General features: G+C 39.9%; 2 protein-coding genes across 3 annotated transcripts in view; both read right to left on the reverse strand.

The window, feature by feature from the left end:
* Positions 1-1,115, reverse strand: part of Yy2 (YY2 transcription factor) — a 7,117-nt gene extending 6,002 nt beyond the window's left edge. Inside the window, exon 1 of the mRNA XM_029473360.1 lies at positions 99-1,115. Coding sequence (XP_029329220.1) covers positions 99-383 — 285 coding nt within the window. The 5' untranslated portion in view covers positions 384-1,115. The remainder of the gene's footprint in view (positions 1-98) is intronic.
* The window catches only part of Mbtps2 (membrane bound transcription factor peptidase, site 2), a 56,727-nt gene that overhangs the window by 25,595 nt on the left and 5,872 nt on the right, over positions 1-25,260 (reverse strand). For both annotated transcript variants that reach the window (XM_029473359.1, XM_021153369.1), the window contains 3 exons: positions 23,703-23,904; positions 8,453-8,556; positions 5,212-5,339 (listed from right to left, as the gene is read on the reverse strand). In XM_029473359.1, the coding sequence (XP_029329219.1) occupies positions 5,212-5,339; positions 8,453-8,556; positions 23,703-23,891 (421 nt within the window). In that variant the 5' untranslated portion in view covers positions 23,892-23,904. The remainder of the gene's footprint in view (positions 1-5,211; positions 5,340-8,452; positions 8,557-23,702; positions 23,905-25,260) is intronic.

The following is a 25,260-nucleotide window of genomic DNA, read 5'->3' on the forward strand; positions in this document are numbered from 1 at the left end:
GTCGGCTGGAGATAGTCGTCTTCATTAACTGGCAAAACCATCTGGCTTCCAAATTCAGTACTGAATAGTAGGTTGTCTGAGTCTTGGTAGCCCACCACCTCCTCTCGTGTCTGAACGACAAACATTTCCTTATCATGATCTTTACTACTCAGGCTGCCGCCCACAAGCGGCTGCAGAGCAATAACAGGAGAGTGGTATTGGCTACCATGCGCCCAATCGACACCTACATCTCCATATACTTCGATGGTTTGGCCTACGCTGGTTTCCAAAGAAACCGCCTCGATATCACCGATATTATCCGGTGGCAGCAGCTCCACAAAATCAGCAGGAATCTCTGCGCTTTCTGTGTTATGACACAGAAGTTTCTCTGTCTCAGAGGCCATGGCGGAGACCCGCGCACCGGTCCTGGGTAGCAAGCAGGTGGGAGAGAGCTGTGGAGTAGAGGAAAAAATCAGGGAAGAAAAGCACGCTCTGGCGTGCTGGATAAAACCAAAACAAAACGAGAAAAAAAACCCCAAACGACAAAACTACAACAAAAAAAAACAAACCCGAGAGAGCCTGACGAAAGCTGTGCGCTTCGGAGAAAAGCCGCCGTCGTCTGAGGCACTGCGGTGTTTCCGGAGGAGCTTATAGGTGTTTCCGGAGGACAAGACGCATGCGTTGAACGTGTCACTGGATACGTCACTGGGCGCGCCACTGGAAACGTCACTAAACTGCGACAGACCGACAGACCGGCAAGAAAGCTTCTTTTGCGCATGCCTATTTGATTGCACAACTTCCTTCAGGAGTTGCAGAACCTTCCCTGGGTTTCCTGCTATTCTAGTTTCTAACCGAATATAGATTTCCTTTCTAGGTTCCTTACTTAACTTTTCTGTATTTTATTTCATTAGATTTCTTACCCACCCTCAACCAGGCTTATGTCAGATCTAGGAAAAAAGAAAGTCTATTCCTTTAAAATTTTATACTTGGTGTCTGAATATTATACAAATATCCTATCTCTGAGCTACATACTCTCAGTCCCATTTTTATCTCCCGTTATTTAATCACAAGACATACTTTATATGCCAAAAGTTAATATCAGTAATAGTTGATTTCTTTGTCCTTTAATATATTTAATAAATAAATACACGAAACATTTCAACTACTCCTGTTATTAAGTATGGTTTTTAAAATATTAATATATGCTTAACATGTTAGATAAGGAAATTTTCCTGATAGTAAACTTTCATTTTCAAAACTTTCCAATATTAAATCACCCTTTCATCCTTAAAATATACCATATTTTCGGCTTTATTGCAATATATATAATATATAACATGATATATATAATGTATATTATATATTATATATATTTATTGTATAAATGTGTTCATATATTATAACATAATTATATGAAATATAAAATATAAATATATATTATAGCTCACATTTTATATATTATACATAATATATAGCATATATAGTTACATATGCTATATAATAGATATAATAAAATCTCTCTATATAAATGTATCTGTGCTGTATGTTCTTAATAAAATAAGACTTTTATGGTTTTTGCTAGGTATTACAGGGCAAATGTCTATGTTCTCAATTCTGAAGGTGAAGTCAGAAAGAACTGGTGTTCAAGATGAACCTGAATTATGAACCTGAGACCTTATGCCAAAGAACGTATGCCAAAGAAGAAAACAACAATAAAGACCCAAACCCTCCGCAAATGTCCATCTATGGCAAACAAATAATGAAAAAAAAAAAGCTCAGTAGCTTTTTGTATATGACTTGAGAAGTTTATGCTAAAATTTTCTTTTCCTTTTTGCCTCTACTTCTGATAAAATACATATGTATATGGAATACAAATTGTGGACAAACAAATGAGAATACTTTCTGAGGACTACGCATGCACTATAAATGCATTAGTATAAAAGTTAACTTTTTTTTTTTTTTTTTTTTTTTTTTTTTTTTTTCGAGACAGGGTTTCTCTGTATCTCGAACTCAGAAATTTGCCTGCTTCTGCCTCCCGAGTGCTGGGATTAAAGGCATGGGCCACCACGCCCGGCACAAAAGTTAACTTTTAAATTAGGATAGGACCTTGAAAAGTTAATGTTACCTAACTATTGTGTATATCAAAATATTTGCCTCAATATAAACAATTACCAGACAATAGTTATTACATAAATAAACATGGTTCATGATAACTGCATTATACTATAATATCAAAGGAAAAGGGCTACTACAATGATATTCAGCAATTATTTAATGTTTAAACTGTGCTTTGTATGATGGGTACATTTTTGACTATTATGGCATACATTATCACACTTTATAATCTTTTTTAAAGGAAACAATTTATTCAGGATTTCGAATTATTCTACCTATAAAACTTTTAGGGGAATTCTTTATCAAGTTTTATAATTTCTCCTCTTTGCATTTAATAGCCTGATTAGTCAGTTTTAGCTATTTTCCCATTCTTATATTCAGTTTTCTAAAAACATTTTTCTTTTTTAAAAGTTTTTAAAAAAGATTTATTTATTTTAATGTGTGTGAGTACACTGTCACTCTTCAGACACACCAGAAGAGGGCATATGATCCCATTAGAGATGGTTGTGAGCCACCATGTCATTGCTGGGATTTGAACTCAGGACCTCTGGAAGAGCTATCTCTCCAGCCCAACATTTTTCATAGATGAAAAAAAATTACTAGCAACAGATAAAGTTTTCTGTATATCAGATATTATTTACCAATGTGAATACAGAGTCTGTCAATAGCTACAATTTCCTGTTTATCAGATATTATTCACCAATCTAAATAATAAGTCTTATCAATAACTGTTTTCTCCAGTTGCTTAATGTTTTTTCCAAATAACTCTTAGGTTTATCACTCTGGTTCTTCTATAATTTCTCATATTTTGATTCTATATTTATTAATTACCTCATTATTTCTTTCTTTTCTTTCTTTCTTTCTTTTTTTTTTTTTTTTCTTTTTGGTTTTTCGAGACAGGGTTTCTCTGTATAGTCCTGGCTGTCCTGGAACTCACTTTGTAGACAAAGCTGGCCTCGAACTCAGAAATCCCCCTGCCTCTGTCTCCGGAGTGCTGGGATTAAAGGCATGCGCCACCACGCCCGGTTTATTTATTTTTTAAAAGATTTATTTTGAATGTGTGATTTATTTTCCATACACACACATACACACACACATACACATGCATAAATGCATGTGTGGTAGTTTTGGAAGTCAAGAGAGTTCATCGGATTCTCTGGGCCTGGAGTTAAGGATGGTTATAAAACACCATATGAGTGTAGGTCCTTTCCTTTGTGAAAGCAGCAAGTGCCTTTTCCATTTAACCTTTGAAACATCTCTCCAGCCCTTACCCTATTATTCCTATCTATTTTATACTTGTTTTTACTGCTTTCAGGGCTATACAGGGTTTCTCTGTATAGCCCTGGCTGTCCTGGAACTCACTTTGTAGGCCAGGCTGGCCTTAACTCAGAAATCTGCCTGCCTCTGCCTCCTGAGTGCTGGGATTAAAGTATTGCACCACCACACCTGGCTCGTTTTCACATTTCTTAACTTTACTGCTTTACTGACTTATTTCCATTTCTGACTATACAACTGTATATGGCATTGAACTTTTCTTTTAGTAAAGCTTCATATTTACTAAATATTTATTATATATTAGTAAGATAATGTCATTATTATTCATGAATGAGTCATAACTATCATATAATCAGGTTATGATTATTAAAATTTAATTATTGATTTTAATTAAATGGATCCAATTTGTGACTGACAAATTTCTAAATTTTCTTACTATTTAGATTTGAGATCTGTGAGTACATGAATTTCTTTGTCAATTTCATGGTCATTTAAAAAAGAAATTATCTCCTGTGTTCATAACATAGAATATGACTTACCTATTTTTATAAAACTAATTATAAGATTCCATGGTCTTACTTATTTTAATACCATGTTACGAGATGAATACATTATATTTATAATTCTCTTTGTACTTTTTCTATTTCATTTCGTAGTTTGGTATTTCATAGAATAAGAATATTATGCCGGGCGGTGGTGGCACACGCCTTTAATCCCAGCACTTAGGACCCAGAGGCAGGCAGATTTCTGAGTTCCAGGACAGCCAGGGCTATACAGAGAAATCCTGTCTCGAAAAAAAAAATTCTGACTTAATCTCAAGCATAACATCTTATTCAATCCATAAGAAAGTAAGAGAATCTTGCATGCAGATTCATGGCTTTTTACTTTACCCATTCCTATTTTTTAAAGAAAAAAATATTGAGTCATTTATAGGTGTAAATGTTTTGCCTATATAGCCTGTGGAGGTCAATATATTAAATCCCCTGGGCTGTGAACCACTATGTGGGTTCTGAGAACCAAATTTAGGTCCTCTTCAAGGGTATCAAGAGCTCTTCAGTGCTGAGCTGTCTCTAGTCCCTAAAGGAAATTTTACTACATTCTATTTATTTTGTGCATGCATACATCAGGGCATAAACACAGAACTCAGAGGACAACTTATAGATATTGGCTCTTTCCCTCCTGCCATGTAGGAACTAGAAATTGAACTGAGGTCATTAGGCTTAGCAGCAAATGTTTTTACTCACTGAACCATGTTGCTGGCCACACCTCAATTCCTTTTTGATTCCATGTTAGTTATTTTATACCACCTCCTGTTCAAAAGCTCTATTTCCATAGTTGCTTATATGCCATTTAAGGATTGTGGTAGACTTGTCTTGTGTTCCTTTAGCTGAGATGGATCTGTTTTTCCCACAATTTCTCCCCTCCATAATTGTATATCTCCGGGTGAGTCTTTCTGTCTGATTGAACTCTGAGAGTGCTATAGTTCAGCATCAATCCTTGCACACCATCTTTTCTTCACTCTTGAATTATGATTTATCATGTGACTGGCTTTTCATGTTCTCTCTTGACTTTTGCACATTTCTTTGTATATTTCAGCTAAGTTGACATTCTTCATAGTTGTGGTTTCAGGTTTTGATCATGACTTTGCTTCAGTAAATATAGTGTTCCCTCCTGCTTTTAATTTAAATTTTTAGTAATTAATATTGATTTTTAAAATTGCTCTAATAAGCTGAACTTATTAACCAAATGTTATTTTTCACAAGACTACTTTCAATAAAACCACAGAAAATCAAAACTCAAATAACAGATAAACATTTAAAAATAATGAAGTCTGTTTATTACCTGCACAAAATATCCTTAGCTGCTGGACTGGTGATATAAGTTGCAAATGGGTGGTGAACAGATCAACAAATGCCCCAGGATAAATAATGAAGAGAAAAATTCCAAAGCCATTAAATCGAACTTGTTCCCTAAGAAAACATGTAAAAATCATATTAAGAAAAAGGAATTTACTAATATTATTATATTTGTGAAATTAATAATGATGCAATCTTAAAATTCACTATAATTCAAATCTTTAAAAGTAATCTTCCTGGAGAGATAAAATATATAGAATAAAAACTAATAATCATAACCTTAAAATAGTATAATACAGATTTGGCCTAGCTTCTAGAAAACTCTGGTATATACTGAAAATGCCAAAACTTTAGGTTTTTCTGTTGTTGAATATATAAATAATATTTGATATATAGGGAGAAATAGCTAATAATTCTATGAAAACTCAGTGATAGAAAGTCATAGTGTATTATTACCTATTATCAGAGGACAAAGGGGAATATATAACTCAAGTATATGATTCAAACACATTCATTTGCCTTAGTTGTTATAAATAAGCCCCAAGCTTTATGTAAGTATATTTCTGTTCAGCAAATACTAAGATAAGTACATTCAAAAAGAGTTAATGCAGGGCTGGCGAGATGGCTCAGTGGTTAAGCCGACTGCTCTTCCAAAGGTCCCGAGTTCAAATCCCAGCAACCACATGGTGGCTCACAACCATCTGTAAGGAAATCTGATGCCCTCTTCTGGAGTATCTGAGGACAGCTACAGTGTACTTATAATAAATAAATAAACTTAAAAAAAATTTAAAAAAGAGTTAATGGTGAAGATTGTCCTTAAAAGAATAGTTTTCTACCACTTCCTAGGATCAAACAGATATTATAAGGAAAGCATTACCTCAATAGAAATATATAAGACAACTATATAATTCCCTCTTTGTTGGTAAGGATATTTCATAATTCATAGCGGCAGATGGTGCTGTGCAGCCTGCTAGTGCAGAAAAGTGATCGGTGGTTTTCCCCACCTTTTTTTTTTTTCTTGTTTTTTTGTTTTTTCAAGACAGGGTTTCTCTGTGTGGCCCTGGCTGTCCTGGCACTCACTTTGTAGACCAGGCTGTCCTCAGAAATCTGCCTGCCTCTGTCTCCCAAGTGCCTGGCCAGCTGTAAACCTTATGAGCTATAACAGCAACCAGTCTGCTCTACAGGAGGTAAGTCATGCTCGCTAAAGCTAGACAAAACCCTGTAGGTGGGGAAGTGTGGTGACTTAATAAAATTAGACACCATAAGCTCAGAAATTTGAGTGCTTAGTCACCAGGGAGTGGAACTCTTTAAAAGGATTAGAAGGTCTAGGGGGTGTTGAAGTAGGTGTTGATTAGCTGGAGGAAGTGTGGCACTGGGGGTAGGCTTAAAGGTTTCAAAAACCCATGACAGGCCCAGTCTTTCTCTCTGCCTGCCTACCTTCTCTCAGCTACTGCTCCAGTGTAATGTTCCATACCATGATGATAATGGACTAAACCTCTGAAACTGTAAGCAAGCCCAAATTAAGCTAAATAGATAAAAAGTTAACTATCTTTATATTCATAGATTAGTGATGCTTTCATCTATTATCAGAGAAGCTTGCTACTCTTTTTTTTTTTTTTAAGTGGATGGCACTTAATACAGAGATTTATAACTGGTCAAAGTGCAGAGAATAAGTAACTATGGAGTGTTCAGCCATATATGGGGCATCTATATCACACACCCATTTCCTTGAGGCTCAGAGAAACATTGTGGAGGAGGAGGCAGAAAAATTTTAAGAACCAGTTTGGGAAGGACTGCTGCAAAACACTGTCTTCCAGATGTAACTTGGTCAGTACAGTCATGAACTCACAACAGCTATGGCTGCCTGCAGAAGGCCATAAGATCAAACCAGTCAACAGTATATCATGAATGGGGGAGGAGTGCTTGAGGCGCTTCCCCTAGCTGAGAAGTTACTGGCAGTTGACGGTTTCTGGGAGATTACCAATGCTCCAGGATGGCACTACAACCATGCAGATAACAGGTAGCATTAACTTGACTTAGAGTGTTACTAAGTGGTGTGGGGAGAACTTGGGAGGGAGATGGAGATCTGAGAGGAGCTGGAGGAAAGGAATAGGGGATAGATATGATCAAAATACATTATATACATATGTAAAATTTTCAAAGAATAAATAGAAAGTATTAAAAAGTTATCCAATTGTTTCACAAACATACTGTAAAAGGTTTTTTAAAGGTTAACTGCCTCTTTAAACCAGTAGTGTGCACATTAAATATACTGTGTTATGATGAATGTCTATTTGCTGTAGCTAAACGTGTTCATAAACAACCGGAAAACAATGATGATGAATCTTCTCCTCCAGAACAGTGATCTGCCTTCTCCCTGGTCCATGCACACAAAAGATGAAACATTCCTGTCTGTATGTTTCTGATTATGGTAGACTTCCTATGAGGTATCAGGGAAGCAGGGAACACACTCACCTTCCCATCTTAGATATCACTGAAGCCAGCACTTTGAGGTTTTTTTGTTCTACCCAACACAGGGCATGAACAGAAGTAGGAAACTGTTTCAGCTGGATAAGGTAAAGCCATGTACAGTAGCACATGCTTTATCATTCTAATACTTGGAAGACAGAGGCAGGAAGACCCTGAGTCTGAGGTTAGCCTGGGTTAGAGAAATCTTGCTTTCCTAGCACTCAAAACATTTTGAGGCAGTGGCAAAGGGTTGAATCCAGGGACTGCTAGATGATGGGGCAGTGGGTAAAGAAACTTTCTGTCAATCCTATGACCTGAGTTTGGTCTCTGGGACCCACATGGTGGAAGGAGAACAAAGGACTCCTACAAGTTATTGTCTGACTTCCACAAGTATGCCACATCATGTGTGTGCACATGCATGCATACACAAACGTACACACATGCATAATAAATAATAAAACTTTTAAGATAAAAAAGACTAGAGAGAAAACTTGAAACACTGAGGTTATAGCCATGCTGCATAAAGCAAAGGCCAGGAAGAGGTAGAATACAAATGATTACATCACTAGAAGGCGGTATCAGCTGTATATTAATTTTCTTAAAAGAGAAGCTTCCCCAAAGTAATAAATGGTAGGTATACATTGAATAATATCTATACAAGATAAAACTCATCAAATATACAGAATTTTAGGAAGAAGTCCTCTTAAATGAAAAGCTTCTTTGCATGTAGTAGAAAAGAAAAAGTTAAGTCTAATTACCTAATAGCTGCTATACCATGTCCAATTTCATGTACAACACCACTAATGAGGACTGCAGCGAAGAAGTAAGTCAGCTGATTGACAGGTAAATTTATACCGGGAACCTGTTTATGGACATAATATAGCAATGATTATCAGTGCAGGTACAGCAGAAACCCATTTGCATACCAAGAGGCATGATCTTCACTGTCTTAAAGCTGAAACCTCTAAACTTAATATTTCATGATCTAAAAGTATTATGACCATTAAAGATTAAATTTTACTTCTACCATAATTAAAGGAAAAGCAATGTTTTGTTTTGTTTTAACCTGTACATTTTCTGTAAATCAGACATATGACCAATTTAAAGGAAACGAAAAACTATATTAAAAACTTGCATCTCTAGATTCCCAAGAGCTTGGCCATGGAAAAAGAATGAAGATACCCTGAGTGTCAGAGAAAGCAGGGTGACACCGATGGTGACAGTGGTTGATCTATCCTTAATTTAAGGGTTGGAGGCTCAATTTGGGAATGCTTCTTAAAATCATTAGTCCTAGCTAGCAGTAGTGGTTGCACACCTTTACTTTCAGCACTCAGGTGGCAGTAGGCAGATCTCCAAGTTTGAGGCCAGTCTGGTCTATAAAGTGAGTTCTAGGACAGCCAGGAACACAGAGAGACCCTGTCTTGTACAAAAGTTCGTAATCCTATTACTAAACTGTACTCCAAGATTTCAAAAGCTCATGCTGAATCATAAAGCAAATAAGTGAGGCTCTCTTTAATACTCACAACGTAGAAGAGGTAAGAAAACATAATGGAGGCTGTTACAACAAAATGCCTGATCAGTGTGGGCACACCATCCCCATTCCTCTTACCCTATAAATTTACCTCTTAGAAAAATAGAACCAAAGATGCACACATTAATGCAATATAGACTCATAGACATGAAAGAGGAGTTGTTTTACAATCATGTATTCTAAAAATGTTATGCATATAGATATCAGTGCATACTTAAGGAAAGAATTCTATCCAGGCTGACCAGTAAAAATTTTTGATAGCCAAGAGAGCCCTATAATAAGGTAAATCATTTCTCAAAATGAACCTTGAACATATGTATCTGCTGTGAACAGACACTATGACCAAGGCAATTCTTTTTTTTTTTTTTAATTTATTATATATAAGTAGAATGTAGCTGTCTTCAGACACACCAGAAGAGGGCGTCAGATCTCATTACGGATGGTTGTGAGCCACCATGTGGTTGCTGGGATTTGAACTCAGAAGAGCAGACAGTGCTTTTAACCGCCGAGCCATCTCTCCAGCCCCCAAGGCAACTCTTTTAAGGACAATATTTAATTGGGGCTGGCTTACAGGTTCAGAGATTCAGTCAGGTATCATTAAGGCAAGAGCATGGCAGCCTCCAGGCAGGTATGGTGCAGGCAGAACTGAGAGCTCTACATCTTCATCTGCAGGCCTCTTAAGACTGACTTCCAGAGAGCTAAGACTAGGGTATTAAAGCCCAAGCCCATAGTGGCACACCTACTCCAACAGGGTCACACCTTCTAATAGTGCCACTCTCTGGGCTGAGCATATACAAACCATCACATTCCACTCCCTGGCTCCTACAGGCTTGTCCAATTAGTCTATGGCGGCCATACCTAAGTATAGCATAATGAAAAATACATTTAGTCCAACTTCAAAAGCCCCCATAGTCGCTAGCAGTCTCAGTAGCGTTAAAAGCCCAAAGTTCAAGGTCTCTTCTGAGATTCATCCAAAAACACTTAACTGTAATCCCCACAAACTCCAAACTCTGAATCTCCATATCTAATATCAAAGTGGTCTTCACCTTTGTTGACTGTAACAAATTTCTTTCTCCTGGGCTAGTTCTACTCCCAGTTAGCAGCTTTCCTCAGCAGATATCCTATGGCTCTGGTATCTCAAACATCTTGGGGTCTCCAATCCACTTCAATGTTACAGCTTCTTGTTCCAATGTCCCTCTCTGGGCTCCTCCAAAGGTCTTGCTTCAGTTCTCCAGCTCTGCCCACTGTAGTGTTCTGGTTGATTCCACTCCACTGCCTTTGCTGTTCTTGGTGATCATCCCATGGTACTGCTATCTCCAATACACTGGGTTCTTCCGCTGCAACTAGGCTTCACCAATAGCCTCTCATAGGCTCTCTGCATGGTGCAAAGCCTTAAAACCTTTTGCATGACCCCTTCTGTCCTGGGCTGTCAACTGCAATTAAGGCTATACCTTCACCAATGACCTTCCATAGACTGTCACAGTGCCAAGCCCAAGCAGCAGTTCATGACGCCTTCATGCCTTCAAAACCAGTACCACCTGGGTGACCCTTACACATTACTAAGCACAGCTGAAGCACGAGGTACAACCTTGGCTATTTCTAGAACATAGCTTCTTTGTGCTCTCAGAAAACAATTCCCAGAAGATTTCACCTCAGTGATGCTGGCCTCTTCTTAATCACTGCTAATTTCTTAGCTCCATCTAACCAGCATTAATTGCCCCAGTAGTCCCTTCTATTTTTCACTCTAAAGCCAGAGCCACATGGCCAAAGCAGCCGAGTTCTGCAGCTTGCAGCTGAAACATGGCCCCGGTGTTCTATTACATTATCACTAGCTTTCTGTTTCCCAACTCCTTCATTGCCTAAGTCTGGCTGTCCTGGATCTTGCTCTGTAGATTGGCTTTGAACTCAGAGATCTGCATGCCTGTCTCCTGGGATTAAAGGTGTGTGTACCACCATGCCTGGATCTAAATTTATAGTATCTTGCTCTTGCCTCAAAGTCCCACTCCCTAGTCTGTTATCTCCTAGAATATAGGATTCAGTTCCATTCTACTTCCTGGTGCCCCTTTAATACTTAAACCATATATTTTGTATTTTTCCTTTCTTGGCTTGCTCCTTTTCATTAAAATGTTCTTCAAACCCACATAACAGAATTTATACCAGGCTGTTTTGAGACTTCCTTTGTCAATGCAATTAATGTAAATCTCTTTACTTTAGCCTCAGATAGACTCTTCAGACAAGGACAGAAAGCAGCCACATTCTTCACCAAAATACCAAAGAAACAGTCTCTTTGCCACATACTGATATTCTTCTTCTCCACTGAACCTCTTGGGCCAGGTCTGCACAGTTCAAATGGATCTCAGCAACAGTCTTTCAGATTCCAACTAGGATAGCCCATTAAGCCCCACAGAAGCATTCCATTGTTTTCCAAATCCACATTCTTAAAGACAAAAGCATGGTCAAGCCAATCACAATACTCTAGTCCCAGGTAGCAATTTCTGTTTTAGTTAGGGTTTTACTGCTGTGAACAGACCCATGACCAAGGCAACTCTTTTTTTTTTTTGGGGGGGGGGGTCTGAGACAAGGTTTCTCTGTATAGCCTTGGCTGTCCTGGAACTCACTTTGTAGACCAAGCTGGCTGTAGACTCAGAAATCTGCCTGCCTCTGCCTGTGCTGGGACTAAAGGCGTGCGTGCACCACCACGCTGGGCCCAAGGCAACTCTTATAAGGACAACATTTAATCAGGGCTGGCTTACAGGTTCAGAGGTTCAGTCCAGTACCATCAAGGCAGGAGCACAGCAGCATCCAGACAGGCATGGTGCAGGAGGAGCTGAGAGCTCTAAGTCTTGATCTGCAGTCCTCTAGGAGACTGGCTTCCAGATTGCTAGGACTAGGGTCTTAAAGACCACCACCACAGTGACACACCTACTCCAACAAGGCCACACTTCATAATAGTGCCACTCCCTGGCCTAAGCATATGCAAACCATCACAACATGGAACACCCATTTCTCTCAGTATAAGACTTGGCACCCAAAAGAAATCTCTCTGGAGAAAATCCTTTCCTTCATTTATGAATTATCATTTTAATGCTAGCTAGAAATGCCTAAAACAGGAAAATTGGGGTTTGGGGAGATGGCTCAGTGTTTAAGAACAATATATTGCTCTTGTAGGGGAGTTGGGTTAAATTCCCAGCACCCACATTGTAGCTCACACTGTAACTCCAGGTCCAGGATGTGACATACTGTTCAAGCCTCCATGAGCATGAAATCCACACATGTGGACATACATACTAAAACATTTATACACATAAAATACAAATAAATAAGTCTTTAAAAAGAAAATAGGGAAACTTAAATAGAAGCCTCTAACCCTGTCACTCTGCAAACAGAAAACAGAACTATTTCCAATGCACTGCCATAGCCTTCTAGTCTTTCCTATACACCCATTTCTCAAAACTTACAAACATGATTTTGAAACTTGCATTTTAGTCTAATATCTCTTTATGAGTATTTTCTAGTTTTATGTTTATTTTTTTCTTGTCTTTTTTGTTTTTTTGAGACAAAGTTCCATAACAGAGAGCTGGGATTACATGTTTGCACTATACCATACCTAACTCAACATGCTTTAAAAAAGAAATAGGGAACTGCAGAGATGGTTCAGCAGTTAAGAGTAACTGTTCTTGTAGATGACCCAGCACCGAAGTTTTGGCTACCAACAATCCATAATCCTAGTTCCAGGAAATGTAACAAGCATTCATACACTTAACACAAATAGATAAAATAATAAATGTTTAGACTTTTGTGTATGGGTGTTTTGTCTGCATATATGTATATACACCACATATGTGCCAGGTCCCCACAAAATCAGAAGTGTGCATCGGATACCCTAGAACTGGAATTGTGGATGGTCATGAGCCCCCAATTCAGTTTTGAGAACTGAACCTGGTCCTCTTTCTTTCTTTTTTTTTTTTTTTTGGTTTTTCGAGACAGGGTTTTTCTCTGTGTAGCCCCGGCTGTCCTGGAACTCACTTTGTAGGCCAGGCTGGCCTCGAACTCAGAAATCCACCTGCCTCTGCCTCCCGAGTGCTGGGATTACAGGCGTGCGCCACCACGCCTGGCACTCTTTCTTTTATTATTATTTTTATTAATCATTTCATTTGTTTACATCTTAAATAATATCCCACTTCCCAATTCCCCCTCCACAAACCCCCCATCCCACATCCATCTTCTCCCCCATCCCCTTTGCCTCTATGAGGGTGCTCCCCTACCTACTCACTCTCTCCTGCCCACTGTTCCAGCATCCCCCTATGCTGAGGCATCACACCGTGATGTCAGACAAGGCCATCCTCTGCTACATATGCATTTGGAGCTATGTATACTCCTCCCGGTATACTCCTTGGTTGGACTAGTCCCTGGGAGCCTGGGTGGTCCTGCCAGCCGATATTGTTCTTCCTATGGGGTTGCAATCCCCCTCTACTCCTCCAGTCCTTCCACTACCCCTGAGCTCAGTCTGATGGTTGACTCCAAGAATCCACATCTGTATTGGTCAGTTGCTGGTGGAACCTCCAAGGAACAGCCACAGAACCTTGTTCTCTTTAAGGCAACAAATGCTCTTAACCTCTCAGTAACTTCTCCAACCACTACTTTACTTTTAGAAATGAGATCTCTTTCTCTGGGACCTGAAGTTCAATGATTAGGCTAGGACAGAAAGTCCTAAGAATTCTGTCTCTACCTCCTTGCATTAGGATTGGGAGTGTGCACCATCAGGCCTGTTTTTTGTTTTTAATATAGTTTTTAATAGGTGTATTATATTTTGTGGAATGAATTGTTGTTGATCATTTAACTATTTTACAAGGTTTTGCTTTTTTGATTATTAAATTCCCAAGTGTGAACTTTTCTAAGTACATACACCCCTGCACACACAAGCAGACAGAGGCCAAAGGAGGATGGTGGATGTCTTCTGTTGCTCTCCACCTTAATTGTTGTATGAACATATGTGGGTATATACTTGCTACAGTGTGCCTGTGGAGTGTGAAGGCTAGAGTACCTAAGGAAGCTAGAGGACATGAAGAAGTTGGTTCTCTCCTTACAATATGTGGGTCCTGTGGATAGCACTAAGGCTGTCAGCCTCAGCTGCAAGCACCCTTAACCAATGAGCCATCATCCTGGCCCCTCTGTATCTTATGTTTTGAGACAGGGTCTCTCACTGAACCTGAGGCTCCACAATTTTAGCTAGTCTAGAATGTCTAGAGAGCTCCAGAGATCAGCCTGTAACATATCACAAGATACTGGGTTTACAAGCATGGAAAGACTTGTGGGTGCTGGGAATTTAAACTCAGATCTTCTCACTTTCACAGCAATTGTTCTTATCCATGGAGCCATCTCCTCATCCAGCAAGTTTCTGCTCTCATGATAAAGATACTGCACAGGCTAGGAACAGTGATGCACAATTTAATCTCCATACCTAAGAGGCAGAGGCAGGTAGATTGTTTATGTCTGAGACCAGCCCGGTCTACCTATGGAGTATCGTTAGCCCAAAGTGAGACTCTCCAAATAAAAACAAATTTTAAAAAGAACACTTGTGGGCTGGAGATGGCTCAGCGGTTAAGAGCACTGACTGCTCTTCTGAAGGTGCTGAGTTCAATTCCCAGCAACCACATGATGGCTCACAAACATCTGTAATGAGATCTGATGCCCTCTTCTGGGGTGTCTGAAGACAGCTACAGTGTACTTACATATAATAAATAAATAAATCTTTAAAAAAATAAAGACACTTGTACACATAAGTCCAAATATTCGAGAGGATAAATTCTTAGGTAAGCAGCTATTATTGGAGGTCCAGCTCTGTTGTTAATTAGTTATTTAACTTGAGGAAGCTGACATTCAACATCCTCATCTTAGAATAGAAATAATCATATTTATATAAAATGTCATTTTGAGGACAAAATAAGCTAATTTTTGTCCAATGCTTACCATATGCCCGAAAGAAGGGAATAATGTTCCCAGAAGATTTTGATACTGATAGGGTTTCTATTGCTGTGATGAAACACAATGACCAAAAACAAAGCTGGGGAGGAAAGCCTTTACTTGGCTTATACTTCCATATCACTGTTCTTCATCAAAGGAAGTTGGGACAGGAATGCAAACAATGGCAGGATCCTGGAGGCAGGGGTGCTGCTTATTAGCTTGCTTCTCATGGTTTGCTCAGCTTGCTTTATTATAGAATCCAGGACAACAAGCCTAGGGCTGGTACCACCCACAATGAGCTAGGCCTTCCCCTATCAATCACTAATTCAGAAAACGCCTTACAACTGGATCTCATGGAGGCATTTTCTCAACTGAGGGTCCTTCCTCTCTGATGACTCAGTTTAAGTACACACATACACACAGACACAGCCAGCACGACTGACCCCTTGTCATCATGACACACAAACCCATCTCTATTAAGCCACTTTTCCTTTCTTATTCATCCTCATGATCTCACATTAAAATCATAAATAACTTCAAAAGTCTCAGTCTTTACAAAACCAAACATTAAAATTTCAGTCCCTTTAAAATATCCAACCTCTCTAAAAATCTGAAATCTCCTTTAAAAGTCCAAAGTTTTTCAGCTGTGAGTCCTTGTAAAAGTCAAAATTAAACTAATAATTTCTTACTTCAAGAGGGAAGAACCAAGGCGGTCATAATCAAGTCAAAGCAAAACAAAACCCCTTTAATCCCAGCACTCGGGAGGCAGAGGCAGGTGGACTTCTGAGTTCGAGGCCAAGCCTGGTCTACAGAGTGAGTTTCAGGACAGCCAGGGCTATACAGAGAAACCCTGTCTCGGAAAAAAAAAAAAAAAAAAAAAAAAAAAAAGAGTGCCTAATGTTGGATGGACTCACAATCTTCCATGCTCCTCCAAGGACTTGGGTCAGTCTCTCTGCTCTACCCACTGCAACACACACACACAGCTTGTCTTCTGGGCTCTGGCTAGATTCACTCATTGCTGTTGTTCTTGGTGGTCATCTGCTGGTACTCCAAAACTGTTGGGGTCCTCTGCTGCAACTGGGCTGCACTTTCATGAATAGCCTCTTGTAGGCTCTCTTCATGTTGCCAAGACTCAAATTCTCTGTATGACCCCCTCCAAGCCTGGGCCTTCAACTGCGATGGAAGCTGCACCTTCACCAATGGCTTCTCACAGAGCCAAGCCTCAGCTGTTCTCCATGACCCTTTCATGCCTTTAAAACCAGTTCCACCTGGGTGACTCTTACACTATACCAGGCTCAACTGCCAGTGCAAGGTATAAGCATGGCCACCTCTGGAACACAGTTTCTGTGTGCTGACTCTAAGGAAACACCTCCCAGAGGATTTCACCTCAACAATGCTGGTCTCTTCTTAATCAATGCCAAATTCTCAGCTCCAGATGACCAGTAATTAGTACCCCAGCAAAGTAGAGGTTTCATGCTAGTAGTGCTGGTATCTTGTTAACCACAGCTGATTCTTCAGCCCTAGCTAACCAGAACCATAGAATTTTTATATCAAAATAGCAAACAGCCTGATAGTCTTTAAACTTCCCTCTGCAGTGTCACAAGCCATCCTCTCACTGTTCTTTCAACACTCTTAGCTTCCAACTGAGCTCTCTACACTCAGTGGCTTTTTATTTATTTTTTTTTCTTTTTTCTTTTTTTTCGAGACAGGGTTTCTCTGTATAGCCCTGGCTGTCCTGGAGCTCACTTTGTAGACCAGGCTGGCCTCGAACTCAGAAATCCGCCTGCCTCTGCCTCCCGAGTGCTGGGATTAAAGGCGTGCGCCACCACGCCCGGCTCAGTGGCTTTTTAAACCCAAAGTTCCAAAGTCCTTGCACAATCCTCCAAAAACATGGTCAGGTCTGCTCCAGCAATACCCCACAATCCTGGTACCTTTGTCTTGGCTAGGGTTTCTATTGCTACAGCGAAGTGCCATGACCAAAAAGCAAATTGAGGAGGGAAAGGTTTTTTTGGCTTACACTTCCAGATCACTGCTCATCATTGAAGGAACTCAAGTGAGGTAGGAACCTGAAGGCAGGAGCTAATACAGAGGCCATGGAAGGGTGCTGCTTACTGGCTCGATCCCCTGGCTTGCTTAGCCTGCTTTCCCATAGAACCCAGGATGGGATGGGCCCTCTGGCAATGATCACTAGTTGAGACAATGACTTATAGCTGGTTCTCATGGAGGCATTTTCTCAATTGAGGTTCCCTCCTTTCAGATAGCTCTAGCTTGTGTCAAGTTGACATAAGACTAGCCAGCACAAATACACAAATCTTATCAAGCTACTCTCTTAAGAAACAGGTAAAGTTTAGGCAAGCTCATTTTAGCTCAGATCTGCACTCTCAGAGTAGTCTACTTATGGCTTTTTCCTCATGTACTGACATACTTGGCATTTTATTTGAAACAGGTTGACATGTAACTTGGCTGGGAGGCTAGCTTGATGTTAAATTTACAGTGTTCCTCCTGCCTTTGCCTTCTGAGTACTGGGATTATAGACATGCACTATCATGTTCAGCTGCATTTCTCTCTTTCTTACTAACCTGTTAACTATAATTCAAACACTAGTATTGGTCCTTTGTAATACATGTGAGAAATGTATCCTCCAATTTATTTGCCATATTATCTTACTTCACTTTTAGTTTTTAATCTTAGGGGTATCAAATCTATGAATATTCAACATTTCCTAAACCATCGAGATTGAATATAAGTGCAAACCCTGGACCCTGGGTGATGGCGGTCCATTAGCTTAGATTTACCAACAGTAAGAAGTAGACCAGCTTAGTTGGAGTAGCTGTGTTTTGTGGGAAGCACATAGGAAATCTCTGTATTTCCTCTCAATACTGCTATAAACTTAAATCTACTCTAAAAATAACATATTCAAAAATCAAAATAAGAACAAAGATATACTATTTTACTGTTACATACATGCATTCTATAGTTCTAATGTTAGCTTTCTGTCTTCCTCATTCCACGCTCATGTAAATTTCCTACACTTCCTTTTTCGTTCAAGAACTTTTGCAAACTAAAGCTTCACACTGTCTCAATCAGACTATGGATTTGGACTCCACAGGAGATGACTTTCACTTTTTAAGCCTCGAAATCAAAGAGAGATTCACAGAATGTGGCTCAGTTCTCGTCTACATTCCAATGATTCTGAGTGTCCATTCTCTGATTATGAAACTCATTTTCATAATCAACATTTTAAATGTCTGTGTGATATCTTGTTATCTGGATTCTCTTTATTCAGACCTTACTGAGCAACTTTTTTTTCTTCCACAGATATCAGTGTCCCATTTCTTCTTTCCCATGCTGGATAAAATACCTGTTCAGTTTTGTTTTTCTTTTTCTGATGCCTCTTTAAATGGATTCCCTTAAGCATAGCTCTCATCTTCATGTGCCAGGGTGGGGAGATACCCAGTAGGGCCTCCACTCTCTCAGAGGAAAATGGGGGTTGGGAGAGGGGTAGGGGCTGGTGGGGGTGAGGGTGAGGAGGTGTGGGAGGGTAGGGACTCAGGGGGGCTAGGAGCAAGGACAGTGATGTAAAGAGAATTTAAAAAAACTAGCTCTCAGCCGGGCGTTGGTGGCGCACGCCTTTAATCCCAGCACTCGGGAGGCAGAGGCAGGCGGATTTCTGAGTTCGAGGCCAGCCTGGTCTACAGAGTGAGTTCCAGGACAGCNCAGCCTGGTCTACAGAGTGAGTTCCAGGACAGCCAGGGCTACACAGAGAAACCCTGTCTCGAAAAACCAAAAAAAAAAAAAAAAAAAAAAAAAACTAGCTCTCATACATGCTATCTAGTGCACAACAACCTGCAGCAAAGCACAGCTCACTTTTATTTCAAATAACTCACTTAATTTTATGCAGCCAGCTCTTTGTTCTTTCTCTACACTGTCTTCTGGATACACAATAAAGAAGAAAAAAAAGGTAAAAGTCTGAGTTTGTGACTGACTATAGCCACAGATGGCAGGTCTTATTGGCTGGCAACAGTACAAGATGACCATCTGTCTCTGACATGATCGCAGCAAAGCATTAGATGTACCAGAACACTGAATGCAGAACACTCTTTCAACCACACACAGTGCCAAGGTTGTAAGAATTAATATGGAATAAGGCTGCAGGAAATTAAGAGTAAACCAGAAGTATGTTCCTTAAGCTCTGAGGATTTATATCAAAGACAAGAGCCAAGGCATTCTTAAAATTATACTCAAATATTAATGGTAGACTTGTGGCCTTTTAACAGTTCCAAGGCACAGGTTACTTAGTATTTTTATGAATAGTGAATAAACTGAGAAGTAAAGAGAAGAATAATTTGCAGTTAGAACTGGAGCAGGCAGACAGGCTAATGATAAGATTGTCTTGAAATGGGCTCTTATCTTCTTTCTTGAAAACGAACTACTTGTAGAACCAAGAGCCATCCTTTAACTGTCCATGCACCCTGCAGCTTCTCATTAGATTAATCACTGTCTGAGAATCATAATGGAAAACCATCCGCCTCATTCTCTTCTCCCCCACTTTGGAAACTGAGCATTTCACCCGTAAAGATAATACAATCTGAGGCATGACACCATATGATGTGTTTATAAAAAGATAGAGAGGGGCAGTTATGTTCTGTTGCCAGGTAACTGTGGGGTGGTATTTAGACAGAATGCTAACAGATACTGTGTTTAGATCAAATCTGCCCTTTCTAGATCTGCCAACACCTCCTGTATCCCACTACCATTTTTCCCTCCCCAGTCCATCTGCTCTTTTGTTAACCCATGGAATCCTCTTAGTGCTGCCACTATGTGTATGGGCGTAGACAATCTTCTATGTGGGTAGCCTCTCAGGAGCCTCCATTCTCTGCCACAAATTTAGTTTAGATCCTTATTACTTCTAACATGAATCATTGCATCTGTACTCTTAAATGATCTCCCTATCTTTGATCTAACTTTGGCTCATTTTGCATAGAATTCTAATCCATAGGTAAAACAGAAACTAGAGGCGTCTTTCATGGCCTAGATACTACCAATATCTCCCGTCTCCTACTTGTTATACTGTTCTCTTATAATATGCCTACCTGTGAAGCAGTGGATCCTGAGTGGGCCTGGTCCTCAGCGGAGCTCAGGCTAGAAGCCATGGAGACCCTGAAGGGATGGTAGAAGCTTTGCCTGCTCCTCTAAGCCCCCCACAGGTAGGAAAGGACTCGACCTGTGGTCCTTAGGCTCAAGACAGAGACTACCATCCCTTTTTTTAAAAATTAAATGTTTTCTTTATTTACACTGCAAATCTTATCCCTTTTCCTCATCTCCTCTCCCCCTGAAACTCCCCCTATCCCATCCCTCCCTCTCCCTGCTTACTAAGCCACCCACCCCCGCTTCCCTATCCTGGCATTCCCCTTCACAAGACCAAAGGCCTCTCCTCTCATTGATGTCCCACAAGGCCATCCTCTGCTACATATGTGGCTGGAGCCATGGGACCCTCCATGTTTACCCTTTAGTTGATGGTTTAGTTCCTGGGAACTCTGGGGGTACTAGTTGGTTCTTATTGTTGTTCTCCCTATGGGAGATTAACATTCTAATGAGGTACCTAGAGGGCTTAGCCAATAAGCTTTTCTTCTCAGACATTCCTCCCTGGAAAAGGTTTTAAATCTCAAGCCCGCCCTGAGAAGTGGGGTATGGTTTTACTCATCTACTTTCTGCCTTGACAATAAATGGCTTAAAATCATGGACTGCCTCTTTTCACTGGGATCCCCCTTCTGAGCAGGAGCTCCCCAGCCTGAAAGGCCAGATCCAGCTCAGGGGCCCAGATTCCATTCTCAACTATTCTGAGACTTCCTGTGGCGCCTGGGTGTCCGAGAGCCAGGGGACCCCACGGCCCTGGCCTCTTCACAGGCCCAGGAAGCCCTGAACCAGCTCCAGCTATCCTGCGCCACAGACTGTGCCTTCTCATCCCAGGAGCAGTGTCTAGGGGCTTCCCTATGGCCAGCAGCAGCATGGGGGTAATAAGCACAGTCAAACTTCCCTCGGCCCACCTTGCCAAGAGGCAGAGCCCTGTGGCAAGCAAACGGGGACCCAAAAACTTACACCTACCTTCTAAACTTTCACCATATTCCTCATAGGGGCAGGCCAAAAATATGTATACTTTCTTGAATGAGCCTTCTACTCACCTCCCTTCTTCCTTTTCCCTTTTTTTTCTCTCCATCCCTGACCCTCAAATTGAACCTAGGGCCTAATGCATGCTAACCAAGTGCTCTACCATTTAGTTATGCCTCCCAACACTTTCTTTTACCTTTTACTTTGGGACAGGTTCTCACTAAGTTGTGAATGTTAGCCTTGAACTTGCTTTGTGGCAAGCCTTCAACTTACTCCCATCTCAGCCTCCCAAGTAGTTAGGATTATAAGCTTGTACCACTAGGCCGGGCTTTTCTTTGCCATTTTAAAGGAGTAAAACATAATGTACATAGATAATATCATCATTAATGATGGATACACTATCTACTAACTGGTCCTAGGAAAATATCTTTGGGCACTGGCTTTCTCATCTGTAAGCCAGGAAGAACAAAGTAAACTTTATGAGTGTATCCTGCACTTTGGCCGTCTGCTGAGAGAACAAAATAAAATGCATTACAGAAACCTCACATGGGAAACACTGCCTGTGTTACCTAGGAATTTATGATTATTAGGATACTTCTTACTGTGCTCCATGTAAAGGTGGTCTTTCTAGTCCGGAACTGCTCAGTTCTCATCAGTCTCATCTTCCACTTCCAGGCTATGTGAACTGCCCTCATCATTCTGCTCTCTCCTCCTTTCCTAGTGCCACGTACCCATTATACTTCTTTTGTTACACAGCACTGTGTATAATGTCCAATCAAATAACAATCATAGCATCTCATCTTCTAGACTGAAAATGTCATGAATGTGAGCACTGGGTTTTGTTTTCCAGGTAACTGGGACCCTGTCCATGGCCAGCAGGAAGGATACACTCATGAAATGTTTACTGAAGAAATAATTCCTGGCCTATGCAGCAGCTGCACCTAACAAATCATCTCAACTCCTAAGAAAGAGGTGTGACCATCCTTTATTACTCTCTGCAAATCACTTGTAAGTTCTTCCACATTTGCCCAACTGAGAACAGGTCATAGAGATCAGATTTCCTTCTTTTTAAAATAATCTGTTCCTAACCCTTAAATGTCCTATGAATAAGAACATTATTAAAAGCAACACTCATAACTCATGGAGTAGAAACTACAAGTATAAAAATGTGGGCTGCAGAGTTGGCTCAGCAGTTAAGAGCACCAACTGCTCTTCGAGAGGTCCTGAGTTCAATTCCCAGCAAGCACATGGTGGCTCACAACCATCTGTAATGGGATCTGATGCCCTCTTCTGGTGTGTCTGAAGACAACTACAGTGTACTCACATCCATCAAATAATAAATAAATCTTTTTTAAAATGTGAAGTAGAAATAAATAAATAAAAGTTGAAAACTTGTGACACGAAACTGAGCCAATGCTGGGCACTCCTGCAAACTGAAGATGCAGGGGCTGTAGCTCGGGGGTAGAGCACTTGGCTTACATGCATGATGCACTTCCGGGCTCCAGGACTGCCAAAAGATAAGCTATAAGCCCACACATGTGCTTTAAAGGAAGAGTACTGCACTAGCTTACAGCCAATGGAATAAATCCTATCAGGTATTTTTTTTTTACATTAAATCACAAGGTGGAGACCGGAGAGGTGGATCCGTAGTTAAGAACACTTACTGCTTTTGCAGAGGACCCAGATTTGGTTCCCAGCATCCACATGGTGGCATACAGTGACTGTAACTACAGTTCCAGGGACATCAATGCCCCCTTTTGACCTCTGTGGATACCAGACATGGATATAGTGCACATATATGGCAGGTAAAACAGTAAAAAAAAATCTTAAAAAAGAAATCACAGAGTGGGTATAGTGACTCATCTGAAATCTCAGCAGGTGTGAGGCAGAGGCAGGACAATCTCCATGAGTCGAGGACAGCCTAGGCTACATACCAAATATTAGGCTAGCCCCACTTATAGAATGTGATCCAGTTTCAAAGAAATCCCAGTGATCATTCGAAAATGTCTCATACCTTTCCCTCCCAGCACCAGCCTTATACTTTTAACTAAAAGAACATTAAATTCTGAAAGCCATGAAAAAGACAAGGGTTAAGATGTATGTTACGGAGATCTCAAGTTAGCATGCCTGCTCCTTGAAAGAAATAATCATTACACATCTCAAGAAGACACCCTGAGTTAAGGGGAGCAGTCATAACTGCCTGTCTTATTAGTCATCCATTTATTCTCTGCCCTAGTTATTTCCACTGCCATCAAATACTGCGACAATTTCTGCTAATCTTTTATTAATGATTTTTAGTTAAGTGTGTAATCTGAAAAATTATGAGGCATTTTACTTTGTCTACTTAAGCCAGAAAAAATAATATCTGTGTTTAATCAGTTAAGACAAAAAAAGAGTGTACTTACCACAACTTGCAACACCTGTTCATTGTGAAGAGAGGAGGAGGAAGAGGAAGAAGAGGAAGAGGAAGACGAGGAAGAGGAAGAGGAAGAATAAGGAGAGGGAGAGTCAGCCATCATTTGTGCCAAAGTCTGCATCAGTGTTTTTCCAAGGAGAAAAAAAGAGCTGAACATGGCAATCACGCCAAACACCATTCCAAAATTGAACCTGGCAACAAGAACAAAAACAAACTTGTGAGTATACAATTCTTCACAGTGCATGGACTAACAAAGTACTTGGCCACATTTTGTAACTTTTAAACAATGTCTTTTAAACAAGACCAATAGCTCAGCCTTATTTCCCTATCTGAACTGATTGACTCATAGGTAATTCTACTCTGACACCCTAAAAAGCTAAATATCACTGCCAAGTTTTAAAAAAGGGCCGAGGGGGCAGGGGTTCCTCTCTATTTGCTCATTTATTACAGCCCAGTTTTGCTTGTGTTTACTATAGTTAAAAATGCTATTAACATTAGGGCATTCACTTATTTCACATTACTTATTTTCTATTCTACTGTCTGCATCTTATTTATCGCATTTTAGCTTTGTGAAAAATTAGTTTAAATATCAAGACAGGCAAATTTAATAGTTTTGTTTATTCTGGTTAAAAAAAAAGATTTATTTACTTATTTAATATATGTGAGTACACTGTAGCTGTCTTCAGACATGCCAGAGAAGGGCATCAGATCCCATTACAGATGGTTGTGAGCCACCATGTGGTTGCTGGGAATTGAACTCAGGACCTCTGGAAGAGCAGTCAGTGATCATCACTGAGCCATCTCTCCAGCCCCTATTTTGTTGTTTCAATAATAAAAATTACTCTTATGGCTGAACTAATCTGTTATTTTTTTTATAAACTTCTGTTGTAAAATTTTAGGTTGTAGAACTGTTTTAATAATCTTACTTTTGTTTTAATGTTCATCCTTTCTGGCTTTTTGATTATTTGTTTATATTTAGCTTAAATACATTTGGAGCTTTCTTTACATTTATGTGTGTGCTGTTCACATATATTACTTTAAAAAATTTTTACAATGTTGTTTCTTTAATTCTGAATTGTAATTTTTTGTCTTCATTTATAATGTTAAAATTGCTAACATAACTCCACCCTAAAATCTAGAAAATATTTTAGAAAGCAGAAAGATAATTCAAAGGATGTTACATTCTCAACTGTGTTCTAGTTCCAAGGCAATCAACAGGTGAAGTCTTATAACTGAAAGTGGACATTTTCCATAATATTTTGGACTTTCAGGTGAAAAGCTCTAAAAGAGAAAATTAAAAGTTGTTAAACTATCCACAGGATTGATCTGAAGTGTCTTTTCTATTTTGCCTTTTTCTTTTCTTCTCTGTATTACTTTATTTAATTAAGATAATATATATATTGAGACAAAGACTCATTATGTACCCTGGAGTTGCCCAGAACTTGCTATGTTGTCCAGGCTTCCCTCAAATTATCAGTTCTGCTGCCTCAGACTGCCTCAGGAGTGCTGGGATTCTTAGAGGTGTGTGCTGTTGTTTCTACTTGGAG

The sequence above is a fragment of the Mus caroli genome, chromosome X, assembly GCF_900094665.2.
Source record: "Mus caroli chromosome X, CAROLI_EIJ_v1.1, whole genome shotgun sequence".
Lineage (NCBI taxonomy): Eukaryota > Metazoa > Chordata > Mammalia > Rodentia > Muridae > Mus > Mus caroli.